At 35.8% G+C, this 13,593-nt stretch overlaps 1 protein-coding gene across 1 annotated transcript in view; it reads left to right on the top strand.

Moving 5' to 3' along the window:
- FRK (fyn related Src family tyrosine kinase) overlaps positions 1-13,593 on the top strand; it is an 84,945-nt gene that overhangs the window by 25,964 nt on the left and 45,388 nt on the right. Inside the window, exon 2 of the mRNA XM_045544213.1 lies at positions 9,950-10,071. Within this exon, the coding sequence (XP_045400169.1) occupies positions 9,950-10,071 (122 nt within the window). The remainder of the gene's footprint in view (positions 1-9,949; positions 10,072-13,593) is intronic.

The raw sequence follows: 13,593 nt of genomic DNA, 5'->3' as shown, positions 1-13,593 counted from the left end.
AAATACTATTTCTATTTTATGTATAATTATTTTCATAAAACATTACTCTTCCTGTTAAATAGATTCTTCCCTTTTCCTTGGCTAAAGATCCATAGCCCCCAAGTGTCCTTAGAAGATACTTGTATCTTCTGGTGTTTTGCATTTCCATACACATCAGTGATAGAAACACGTGAAGCTGATAGGCACTGATTATTTCTTAATTAGAAACAAATGCTAATAGAACTTGGCCAAGTTGCTGTTGAGAAATTTAGATATTGGCTTCACTCCTAGAGTGGAGTATGATTCTCACTCATCTCCTCTCAAAGATTATGTCCAATTTTTCTCCATAGCTCTCTTTATTCTGCTGATTACTTTGACGTTAGGAACACATAAGAAAACCCTCTGGAATTCCACCTGCCTCACACTGCTGCCTACTATGAGTAATTAGAAAAATGCACTCATCCTCCTCTTTACTTTCCTTCATTTTTTTCTACTTGGCACTTATCACCTTTGAACATACAGTATAATTTACTCATTTATTTTATTCATCATTTGTCTTTCTCCATTAGCATGTGAGCACCACAAAGGGAGGACTTTTTGTTTGTTTCATTTACTTTGCTGCTTTATTTCCACGAACTGAATGGTGCCTGGCACATAGTAGGTGCTCAATAAGGAATTGTTGAATGAGAAATGAATGATGAATAATTGGATGGTGGTAAGTTGTGATTTTGGCTTTGTCACTATCCCTTGTATGAATCTGGAAAGAATACTTAGCCTTACTGAAGGAGATGCTAGTTTCTTTCAGAGGCACCTTATATAAAGTTCTGATCAATTCCCCTTTTTGTTTCTCCCCATAGAAGAATTCTTCTTTGCTTCCACCCTCCACACTTCGACCTCTTAAATTTTTTCATTAAATAATTTTTTTAAGGGACAAGTCACATTTTCCTCTTGTTCTGCTGGTGAGCTCAAGACTTAAAATTCCCTACTGTGTTAAATATTAAATGGAATAGCTTAACATGCTCCAGATGTACTTTTCAAATTTTGCCAAAGATCTACTTCTTCCACAGAGTTAGTTTCCACACAGAATTACCTAAAAACATCAAAGAACTATATTTCTTGCTTCACCTTCACATCATTGCCCATTAAACCAATCTGCTCACAAGCACCTTGTTGGTTTCTTCACCTGTGCACACGCCTTTGTCCTTCATTTCTTCGGATTTCTCATCTCTTTCAAATACTTTTCAAAGTGTATTTTCTTTAAGAAGCCTTCCATCTTTCATACCACTAACAGTTAATTTCTCTGACTACACACCATTGGCAATAAAATGTTATTTATATTTTTGATCATTTTCTTTTTGATTTATTACTTAGTTGAAGTGGTCTTTTCTCTCTCCCTTGATATTCTAAGATTCTCAAAGGAAAAGTAATATACCCTTCTTTTGCTTTTTCATCTTTTCTTCATAGTTAGTGTAAAAAAAAAAAACTTTAGACAAATTAAATTTAACAGAGTTTGATTGAGTAAAGAACAATTCTCAAATTGGGCAGCCCCCTGGACCAGAATAGGTTCAGAGAGACTCTGGTACTGCCACGTGGTCAGAGGGAATTTATGGACAGAAAAAGGAAAGTAATGAATGCAAAACAGAAGTGAGGTACAGAAACAGCCAGATTGATTAGAGCTCAGTGTTTGTCTTATTTAAACAAGGTTTGAATCACGGCTGCCTGTGATTGCCCAAAACTTGGTGATTAGTACAAGAGTGGATTGCAATCTGTTTACACATCCAGTTAGGTTACAGTTCACTATGTATGAAGAAACCTTTAGCCCAAACTTAAAACATGTAAGGAGGCAGCTTGAGGCTAAACAATTTAATATTAGTATGAAATTAATGTTACTAATATATTTCAGCATGTGAAGCACATAGAAGACTATATAACTGTTATAGGTAATAAGAAGAGTAAGATACCTCAAGATGTTTATAATATTTTATTTGAGATAAAAGAATTAATGAAGCTAAGTGATGACATAGTACATCACTTAGTGTTAAAATGATAAGTACCATGGCTCAAACTTAGACATAAGCCCCTGGTTTTGCTGGTGTCTATTCTGATGGTGGGTACATGTGCTCTATCAGCAACAAGATATTTTGAATATCACCTCTAGTATAGGAAAAAAGAAGACAGATGATCCCCATTTTATTCTTTTTGTAAGAGAAACCTGGATCCAGGAAATGCAGAGTGGGCTGCTAAGTCCAAAGTGTGCCATTTTTGGCCCTTCTTGAGTGGGTATACACACCGACAACTAGCTGACTCAACTCAACATTTGGTCTTGTTTTTTCCATTGGGTAAATCTCAAGGAACAAGATATTTTTTACATCTTTAAAAAATACTCAGTGCTTCAAATAAAGTAGGATGAGATGATATCATTCATGACCCTGGGAATTAAAATTCTTTAGAATTAAGTGAATTAAAACATTTCTTTTATTTTTCCTTCTTGGGATGAGAAAGGAAATAGTTCATGAGAGGAGATAACTCATTTTTTTGGCAGGGGTGGGATGGTGTAAGAAACTAAGCGAGACTGTCGCTTCTGAAGTTAGCGCTCTGTATAATCCTTACAAAGTACACTACTGCTCGAAAGCTTGTCCATATAAAAAATAGAAATGAACATTTGTGGTGTTTTGTGAAGTACAGCATTTTCGCAGGCATCATAAGGATGTGACAAAGATAGAAACTAATGATTAATGCTTTCAACTCTAACCCATATTCTTCTAGTTTCTGGAGAAAATACTATCACAAATATTGTATAAAAGCAAAGCAGATGGGTTAAAATTTACATTTGTATTTCAGGCATGATGATTGGAAATGTCATGATATGTGTATGCATTTTGTTTTTATTTTAAAAGAGAAATCAATAATAGCTTCCATTTTATTAATATTTTACACAAATTGGGGATGGTTATGAAACAGAAAATGCCTTGTGATTGAATGCTTATCTGAACCTTGTGGTATTCTTTGTAAACTTTTTATGAGGAACTGCACGCTTTTGGTTACTAGACTCAGGGAAGTAGGTTCAAATTATAACCAGATTCTTTCACAGTCACCTCCCTCAGTGAGGAAAGTAAAAATTAATTCACCTTACTTCGTCTCTAAAGAAGTTCCTTCAAAATTCCCCTTTTATGATGACTGTAAAGGTGAATCATACTAACAAAAAAGGTTTATCAAATGACTCAGGCATTTGATAATGCCTGAACCAGAACTCCTGGTTTTCATGTGACTCAAGTCCAAACCTCTGATACTGAATGTGACAGTGTCACTTTTTCACACCTTCTTTACATGTGTAGAGCCCTGATATGCTTGTATTTTGAAGGACAGAAAAGTCAGTTTCATTTTTGATCTTTATATTCATATACAAGTATTCTCTTTGGGAGAAAAGAGAGAGGTCAGATCGGAATCTGTGAAGGCCAATTAACATTAGAAATTGTGCTGCAACTGGCTCATAGCAGATAAGGCTTTTCTGTAAGCTTTGTGGCAAGCACAAATAAAAGATTACGTGAAAACATAGGCATTATCTAAAGTTCAATGTTCAGTATAAACCCAAAGACTATATACTACGCCCACATGGAAGTACACTGTATTAAGTGTTTTATCAGCAGGTGTTTAGTTACCAGCTCCACAGGGCAGATGGGCAGGTACTTCATGCCAGAAATATGTGGAGTTGTCTCAGACTCAGTCCTTGTGTTGGGGAGGTCTACAGTCTCAAGTGAACACAAGGAATAATCTAAAAAAAATAAAAATAAAATAAGCATGCTAGCTTTTATATGCTACATGCCAAACCAGAGGCCTACTCACTGAGTACTGCAGCAATTCTGAGCGGGCAAGTTTAAGTAATGCCACCGTGAGCAGTGGTAGGAGTGTGTGTTTAGTTGGAGCAGGGAGTTGATTCAGGGCAGGTAAAGATGAAGAAATGACTAGTGTGCAGTTGGTGGAAGGCCTGGATTTCCAGGTTCATAGGGATCTTGTTCCATAAGCAAATCCCTGCTTATTTATGCGTACATATTGATGAGAGGATGATCTAGTGGTCATGGTGGGAGCAAGGAGGAGAGACTGAGATAATGTCTGTAAAACTTGTAGCAACAGTGCCTGGCTCCTTGGACGTGATGTATAAATATAAGCTATTCTTGTTAAAGAGAAAGGGTAGTAAAATATTGCCATAATCCAAGTGGTGATGTTGAGTTGGACAAAGGTTATTGTAGAGGAAATGGAAAGGAAAGAATGAATAACAAAATACGTATGAACATAATTTTTTTTCTTTGTCCTTATCATGCCGTGTGAGTGGGAAAGAGTGGCAGGAATAGCCTACTGGGAGCCAAGGGGGATGCTGAGCCTAAGAGATTTTGTAGAAGGGGAGGGAACTGATTACGTGGACAGGAAGGACTCTCACAGAGGCTTTCCTGGGAATGATGCTGAAACACAGATTGATGCAGGTGAGTCATATAGAACCACAATAGCTTAAGGGGGACATGAGTCCAAGCCTTTCATTTAGATATGATTAATGACTGAATGTGATTATGAGTGTGCCTGCAAACTGTAGGTGTTTTGCAAATGTTAGTGCCACTGATGCCTCCCAAGCCACATTGGTGAGGACAATAGGTGGTTTGATCCATTATAACATGTATAACTCTGATGACATTAAAGACACTTACCCCTGACCCTGAGCTTCCACAGAGGTCATTCCAAGTTGCTTTCCCCATGGCTGGTTATGCCAGGTTGATCTGCCCACATTCCTTTCTACATTTTCTGGAAGGATACAGTCTTTTTCTGCGACTGGTTTTAAGACTCTTATTTTTTCAGGTTCTGTCTAAAGTACTTGAAGGCTGGTTGCCTTGGTTTTTAGGGAGACATTAGAAAAAGAAATTATATGTTAACTTCTGTAAGCCTTAGCCAGCAATTGCTGGGCATGAGTTTTCTCTTAAGAGGAAATTATCTCCATCTGATTGGAATGATGAGTGTCCTAGGTACCAGTGCAAGTGACCTAGTGACTTGTGTAAGTCACTAAAACAGAATATGACTCTACTGGATGAAATGAGAAAATGTTAATGGAGGTACCACATCTATTTACATGTTGATTTCCCTAAACTTTGATTGATATCTATATTATTTAAATGTTTACATGTAGTAACATTGCATAAATACTAATTTTTTTTAAGACCTCATCTTGCCTTTTTTGTAAATTAAAGAACCTCTAGTTAATCATACAACGGCTTTCCTTAGTCCTCTTGGATTAGTAAAACGGTCTACTGCCACCTGGTGGCAGCATGTCCTAGTTAAGAATGGCAGGCAGGACAGAAGAGTCACTCCGGATGAAACTGTCAATACACACAGAAGTAAGGTCATGTTCACACATTCACTCTCATTTCATTATGATGTCAAATCCAACATGTCTAAAACCAAATTTATAGTTTCTCCCCTCAATTAGTTCTCTTAAAATAGGTACTATTTATTGAGCATGAATGTGCCCAGGCATCAAGCATTTTACATACATTATTTTTCTTGATCTCAAAACAAGGCTACAAGGTAATTATTATTATTCCCCTTACAAATGAGGAAATCAAGGCACAGAGAAGTTAAATAACTTTCTCAATAAGATGCTGCAGCTCTTAACTGTTATTATACTCTGCCTCGTGAAGTGTTGCAGGGCATATCATCCTTTAGTCATTCAAATTTGAAAGCCTGGTGTCACATTGGATCTTCCATCTGTTATCTGTTTGACTGCTCATCTATAATCACTTGTTTCATATTCCTTTGGGGATTTTCCTGTATATATTAATACTGCCAAGGTTTCTAGTCCAGTAGATTTTTGTAGCATATTTCTGATTGACCTCTTTTAATTTTTTATATTTAAATAAATTTTACAGTGATGTACACTATCTTATTGTAAACATCCAAATTATACAGAAGAATGCAGAATAAAAAGTAAAAGTCCTCTGTTATCACTTTTATCACCTCTCACTAATCTCCAGAGAAGATTAAGCACATATAATTTTTGGTTTGTGGTTTTTAAAATATAAATAGACCTATAAAATTCCTATTACTTTGCAATTTACATTTTTTTATCCAGTAATGTCTTACAAATCTCTCTATGTCAGTGCTACAGAAATTTACTCACAGCAGACACTTGATAAATGTTTGAAAAATAAATTTTTAGATTTCAATCACATACTCTTTTTATCCAAAACAGTCATTATATTTTTTTGTTCTTTTTTCATCTAATTGAAGCATTTCATTCTCCCAGGACATAGGTTATCATGGGTCTCCTCTCTTTCTTCTTTATTATTAATCAAAATTTTTTTCATGGCATAGTATGGTATGGTAATAAAGGTTATTTTCATTAAGTATCAATAAAATGTGTGTGTTTGTGTGAGTGTGTGCGTTATCATTTTACCAGATAATTTTTCACATGTAAGTGCCAAACTTTAACATTTTCTTAACTGTCTTGTGTAAATTTCTAATTTGTTTACTATTTCTGTATGTCAGTAATTCTTAAACTTTGGTATGCATCAGATTCGCCTGGGGAATTTATTAAATCCCAGATTGCTGGGCTTTGCCCCCAGAGATTCTGATTCAGTAGGTATGGAGTGAGATGTGAGAATTTCCGTGTCTAACAAGTTTTCATGTGATGCTGATGCTCCTGATCTAGGGACCACACTTTGGGGGTCACTGGTTTAAATGACTCCCCTGTGATGGTTTACACCTCCTAGGATATCTTGTTTCCTTCTCAGCTCTCACTGTTGACGGCACACAAGAACTGTAGCTTAAAGAGAGGGTGAAATTGGCTGTGGTGGACAGCCAGGTGTGGGGTGCACGTGTTCTTCCAGAACACAGGCAGCAGGGGCTCCCAATGGCAGAGTTGACGAGAACGACAGTCCTGCCAACGTTTCAGACCTCACATTAAGGACCACTTCTCACATGTGCAAAGGGTGGAACAAGCTATTGTTGGCCCATTAGTCTCTGCAGCAACACATGCTCTAGAGATTGCAATCCAGAGCAGTTACGTCATCTTTGAGTATGAAGGATGGCATTCTAATGCCACTGCATCCAGAAAACAATTTTTGTTTACATTTTTCATTTCCTGATCGGAGCTCAGCCAAGTAAAATTCCAGGCATTAGGTCAGCTGATGCATCTAGTCAAATATTTATATCCCTTTCACTGTTAGTATGGATTCAATACTGGTGTGATTTGCTTTGTAAAGTGATTGTACCAATCTGTTATATAAAAGTCCAAAATTGTTGAGAGAGAAAAGGATTTTTTAAAAAAATTTACTGTAGGGCTCATCTCTGAATGTAGTAAAATTGCTCTATCTTTAATCATTTGAGTTAAAAAAAACTGCTTTATACATATATTGGGCACAGGAAACACATCACTTATGGACTTGATTATACAAAATCAAATGTAATATATGTACATAAAACTAATATAATGAGGTATTTATTCTTGAGGATAATGAGATATGGGAGATATAATCATAATTTTGAATTTGCCAGATAAATTACAATTCTTGTAAAGGTTTACCTATTTATATTTTGATCAAATATTTTAATGTTGGTGCATAATCAATGCACTTTGAATCAGAAAAATGCAGTGAGTTGATCAGTATATTTGATCCATGTTGCTTCTTTGCCTGAAATAATTATGTGAAAAAATTTTGCCATTTCTCGAAATGGAGTTGAAAGAATGCCTGAGTACTTTAACCATTAGCTTTCACCAAGCATGCATGTATCCACAAAACTATGTACAGTTTTTAAAAATGCATTTGCTTAAACTTCATATAAATGCTGTTGCAATTGTATGTATCATTTTTTTCAATATTTTTTGTCCCTAAACTATTTATTTATTTAGAGATGGGGTCTTGCTATATTTCTCAGGCTGTAGTGCAGTGGCTATTCACAGGTGCAATCATAGTGTACTTTATCCTTGAACTCCTGGGCTCAAGCAATTCTCCTGCCTCAACCTCTGTGGCTGGGACCATAGGCCATGCCATTGTCCCTGGCCATTGTTTTAATTACTGTATACTATTCCATTTTATATACATAACTAAATCTGTTTATCTCTTCTCCTTTGATGGAAATTTAGATTGTTTCGAATTTTTCAATGCTAGAATTCTTCAGTGAATGTTCCTATAGCCTATCTCCTTAGCACATACAGCATATAGGCAAGAAGTGAAATTGAGTAGTATAAAAACATTCAGCTTCACTAGATAGTGCCAAATTGCTCTCTACATTAGTCTAACAAATTGTATGGTAACTAGCATTGTGTAAGGGTTCTTGTTTCACATTTTCCCCAATACCTAATAATGTGAGAGTTTTTAATCTTGAAAAGTGTGAAATTGTATTTCATTGTAGTTTTTATATGCAATATTCTTAATATTGCTAATTGACAGTGCACAGAGAGGCTGTGTTTCTTTTCTTATTTTTATTAATTATTTGGGTTTTCCTTTTCTGTGAACTGTCCAGTTATAGTCTATGCCAATTTTCTACTGTGTTGTCTTTTTCTTACTGATCATAGGTCTTAATATAATGTGAATAGTCTATTTTTGGTTATATACCTTGCAAATATTTTCTCCAGGTTTGTGGCTTGTATTTTAATTTTATTTCATGTTCCAGATGACCTTTAATAGACATGGAGCTGAGTAAATAATAATTCTCTCTTGTCTTAAACCACTAAGATATTTGGAGTTGTTCATTACTCCAAGATGACCTGGCATATCCTGATAGATATAATATGGTATAATTTATAATTTGATGATTAGGAGAATGATAACCAAACACCCTGCATTTGTTAGAAGATAATATTTACATGTTAATGTCTCTCTTTCTTTTCAGTTCCTTCCCCTCAACCTCCTTCCAATTGCATCATTCTTGCTGTACTCATATTCTCCAATACTCATGACCTGTCAATAAATTTTGAGTTAATTTTTAATAGCCTGCATTTCATCTCCCAGCCTGTATTTTTTTCCTCAAGCCTGCTTTTCCTCTCATGTCTATTAAAGGTCATCCGGAACTCTGCTCTGTCTGTCTCACTCAGGGAGTTTCTATCTCCACACTTCCATGATTGCTGAGCCATGATTAGAAAATACGGCAGAAAACAGGCTCGTTCCTAGAGCTTCTATTTAAAGCTTCTCCTCAGGAATGAACGCTTTAGCAAATAAGTTGCATGGTCATGCCTGAACACAAAGATATTAGAAAGCATAATCCCACGACTTCCCAGAAGGCTGGAAACATTGGGTAGACTACACTAATGACTGCTACATTGATTCAGGATCATCTTTAACGTTATCAAAGATGATACCTGAAAAGATCAATGTTTTACCTCAAATCTTTAATAATTATGATCATCTCTATTGCCCTATGATGAGGGGTCATTTGTGAAAAGCAGGCATTCTCAGCTTTCTCTTATTAGATCATATTGGCTCCTACCACCTTGATACACATTTTAGACTCTGATATTAAAGATCTGTGATTCTTTGTTGGGGATGATTGCATTCACGAACTTGTGTAGTTGGTATCTGATTTCTGGAGTGGTAAGGTTAAGAGGGGAAAGACCAGAGGTGGAGGTGGCACTAAGAAGATATTAATATTTCCCTGGAATGCAGCAGGCTTATGTGGCAGGTCTATACTAGTGCTTTGGCTTTATAGAGGGAAGCACAGGACCTCTCAAACGGAATGCAGGTGTGAGAAGGGACGTAGCAGTTGGCATCAGTCCCATTCCTGCTTTGTAATTTTGTTTTATGAATTCTGGTGTGGATTACAGACATCCTGAAAAGTCATCTCAAATGTCAGAAGCTACCATTATACTTGCAATAGTTTCACTAAAGAATATCAAACGTTTTTGATATTATAATACTATCTTGCTAAGCTTCTTGCTCCTAAAAAATGAATGTTGATTGGTCAATTAAAGTTTACATATCTCTCTTTTTAGGTGGTTCTTTGGAGCAATCAAAAGAGCAGATGCAGAAAAACAACTATTATATTCAGAAAATCAGACGGGTGCCTTTCTAATCAGAGAAAGCGAAAGCCAGAAAGGGGATTTCTCTCTTTCAGGTATGGACATTATTTTGTGTGATTCAAGTATGGGTTTGAGAGTCTGCAGTTATGAACTTGTGAGCATGAACATGATAATTTTAAATTTGTCTTATTTCTTATCTTCACAATATTAAATCTATTGAACTACTCAAGAGTAATACAAAACCAGTAGAAAAAATATTATCTATGGCTAGAAGTCTCTATAAAGTTTCAAATAAATGCACTCTGAATATGAAGTGGAAAACATATGGATCTGCTTACATTTTCTCACTTTTGTATTATCTAGGGTCCTTTGAGGGAAATAAGCAAGAAGCAAATACTGTACTATTATCAAAATTAGTCTTGTCACAATATAATTTTTTTTCTTATTGCATTTCACTTGTCTTTGCCTAGTAAATAGAAAGTGAATTGAAATGCTTAATGCAAATGCATTTAATTAACCCCATAACATGTACAATTTGGTCAAATGTAATTTTTCACCTAAGGGTTAAGTACATGTTTACACTGCCCTAGGAAAAAAGCAGCACAGGGGACCTGAGAAATATCTTTTAAGAGGCATAGGTACCTACATGTATGTCTTTGCTTTAAAAAAAAATCTGTGTTTTTAGGTGTATATTGCCATGCTGCAGAATGTCTTTTCTTAAAGGCTCTACACTAGTTCATCTCTAAATGTGAGACTTTCTCTCTTATTGCCGAGTTACAATCTCTGTATTGTCTAGGCTTGTCATTTGTATTATCATCTCCTTTAAGTACGTATTCTGTTTCCCCAACTAGATGTAAACCTTATAGGGGAAGAGACTTTGCTTCCCTTAATTCCTGTTGCCCTGAAATAAATGCTTATTTAACATGATGCCCCTGTACCTCATTGTGTCTGTCTGGCTCACTGAGCTGGAAGTCAGGCAGCCTCACGGTGTTATGTTGAAGGAGGCCATGAACCCACATGTATTGGGAACTTTGACCTGACCTGAACTCTGGCCAGGCTGTGTGCACTTGGTACTTACTACCCTTCCACACATCTGGTGGTCTCAAATACCAGGGCAGATGGGTTAGAGCTGGAGAGAATCAAGGGCAGTGATGTTGAGGGTCCGTACTTCAGTTCCTGCCTATTCTGGCACTGAGTCAATATCATATTCCAGAATTGTGTGGATTCAACTTCAATGCTATAATACCTGGCTCCATGCATAGGAGGTTAGAAAATGTGTCTAAGTAAGACCTGTCACTGACCTGTTACATGTTGCTTACACCCAAGGTGATAATCAAAATATTTAGTGACTGACATGGGATAAGTATTAGCCACTCAGAACAGATGCCCCACTTCTCTGGGACTTCACACCAATGAACAGCTGTATATACTCAGGGGACAGAAGCAAACATTTTATGTAATAACTTTTTTTCTGATTATGAAGAAATGTAAACATTTTTATATAAACAGAACAGCTTAAAGAATAATCATCTATCCTCAGGCACAGTGCCAATTAAAGAAAAGAATAATCATCTAAAAGATCACTTTCTGAAGATACATTTTAAATATTAGAATACCTTTCCTGTCAGACTTTTAAAAATTCCTGACCTATAAGTGTATTAATTTATACACGTATAATATACACTCACATCCCCATACACAGAAAACAAAATTGAGATCATCTTGTAAATAATGAAATCTATATGTGTACACACACACACGTATTTGGGTATATGCGCATATATGTGTGTGATATGGATCCAGGCTCCATTTTTCTTATTTCTGTCTTGCAGTATCTTGTGAACGTTCTTGTGTGTCCTTTAATATTCTTCTTCACTATTGCTTTTAGAAGTCATTTAACTGCATTCTATGAGTATATCATCATGTATTTGACCTATTTCATATTTTATACCTTTTACATTATTTTGCTGTTACAAAATAGAATATGGTAGACATCCTTGTAGATAAATATTTGAAGATTTGAAGATTTCCATGAGAATATTATATTCAGAAGGAAAAAATTGGATCTTTTTGAAATCTCTATGCTTAAAAAGAAGAGCTTTAAGAGAATTCCTTGTTTAAATTCATCCATGTTTGTTTATTTGCCTTTGCCAATATTTATATATCAAATTAAGTGGCAGTTACTTAGCCAAAACCTAGACTAAATGTTTTGATTAGCATTAAAAATATAGAAGTATGATATTTCCACAAAGAAAACAAACTAAAAGTAGAATTACCCAAGTCATATCTTTGAATAATGCTCAGGCTACAGTGACTGCTTGGAATACTCTCTAAGTAGGATATTATGGAACAAAACAGCTTTGCAGGCTTAGAACAAAATTACAAGGATATTGGCTGAAATGTACTATGAATACTCTAGAGCTTGCTGTGGATTTAGGGAGCTTTGTAGGCCTTGCGTAGAGAACAGCATACCATTACAGATTCTTTTTCAATGAAGTCAAACAATTTAGAGTCTTTCAAACAAATTATCTGATTGCTGTGTATTCACATGGGGACAAAGTAAATGCTTACCATTATGTTACACTGAAAGGAAAATTTTCTTATTAGCCAGAGGTAAGGCTGGCTATACAGGGGAAAAATGGAAAGAAAAAGGTCTTTGATATATCCATAAACAGACAAACAAATAACCCAATTGCTGACTGTTGATTATCACTAAGCATCTTCAGATACACCTCTCATGGATTTATTTCGTGGTGCAGTTGTCTCCTTAATCAGTCAAGATTGATGGTCTTCTATTTTGCTGACTGCTGTGCTGCTAAAGGAAGGCAAATAATATCCCCGTTCCATCTCTGTCTTTCCCATATGAGTTTTCCTTAGAAGTATTGTCTTTATTCCTTGGGCAGCAATGGCTTGCAGCTGTCAGAGAAGAGCTTCATGAGGGAGCATGATTTATTGATGCTGGGGTGGGCTCCGAGAAATGGCAGCCCAAGCTTAGGGTGGGTGCTAATTGGGTTGTTGTGATCCTTGCGTGGCTGTCTGCTCTTGTGAGGTCTGAGTAGATATGAAAAGAGAGTTAGGGCCATGACACCTCTCATAATGGCAAGACACTAATTAGCTGTGAATTACAGCAGCGCTTTTGTATATTACATATTATATGTTTTAGCCAGAGAATCTGTCTTCATTAGATGCATGACAGGTAGTTTTAGTGTCCCTACTGTTATTTGTCATTGATAGTGAATTGTTTTTCTGATGAAAAATATCAAATTCTGACTGCATGTCAACTGGTTTGGCTATTTCTTGACTTCAATCAATTACTTTAAAGGAAATTATTGTTGCTATTGCCATTAATATTCATTTGATGTTTAGTGTCCCATAAACATTTGTATTATTGTTTAACGTATACTTTAAGGAAAATGCACTTTGGGGGCTAAAATTGATCTGCAGATGAGTTTTCCAGAAGACAGTTTGTATCGAACATTGTGATGTTATTTCAGGCAACTCTGCATATATAAAAAACCTGCAGAGTGGTAGAGCTTCCGCATTCATTTTCAGTGAAACCCTTTCAAGAGCAAATAATAACAAATTGAAGATAGTTGAAAAATGACTACATTGAGGAC

The sequence above is a fragment of the Lemur catta genome, chromosome 2 (genome assembly GCF_020740605.2).
Source record: "Lemur catta isolate mLemCat1 chromosome 2, mLemCat1.pri, whole genome shotgun sequence".
Lineage (NCBI taxonomy): Eukaryota > Metazoa > Chordata > Mammalia > Primates > Lemuridae > Lemur > Lemur catta.
The sequence above is the reverse complement of the archived record's forward strand: the minus strand, read 5'-3'. Positions and strand labels throughout refer to the sequence as shown.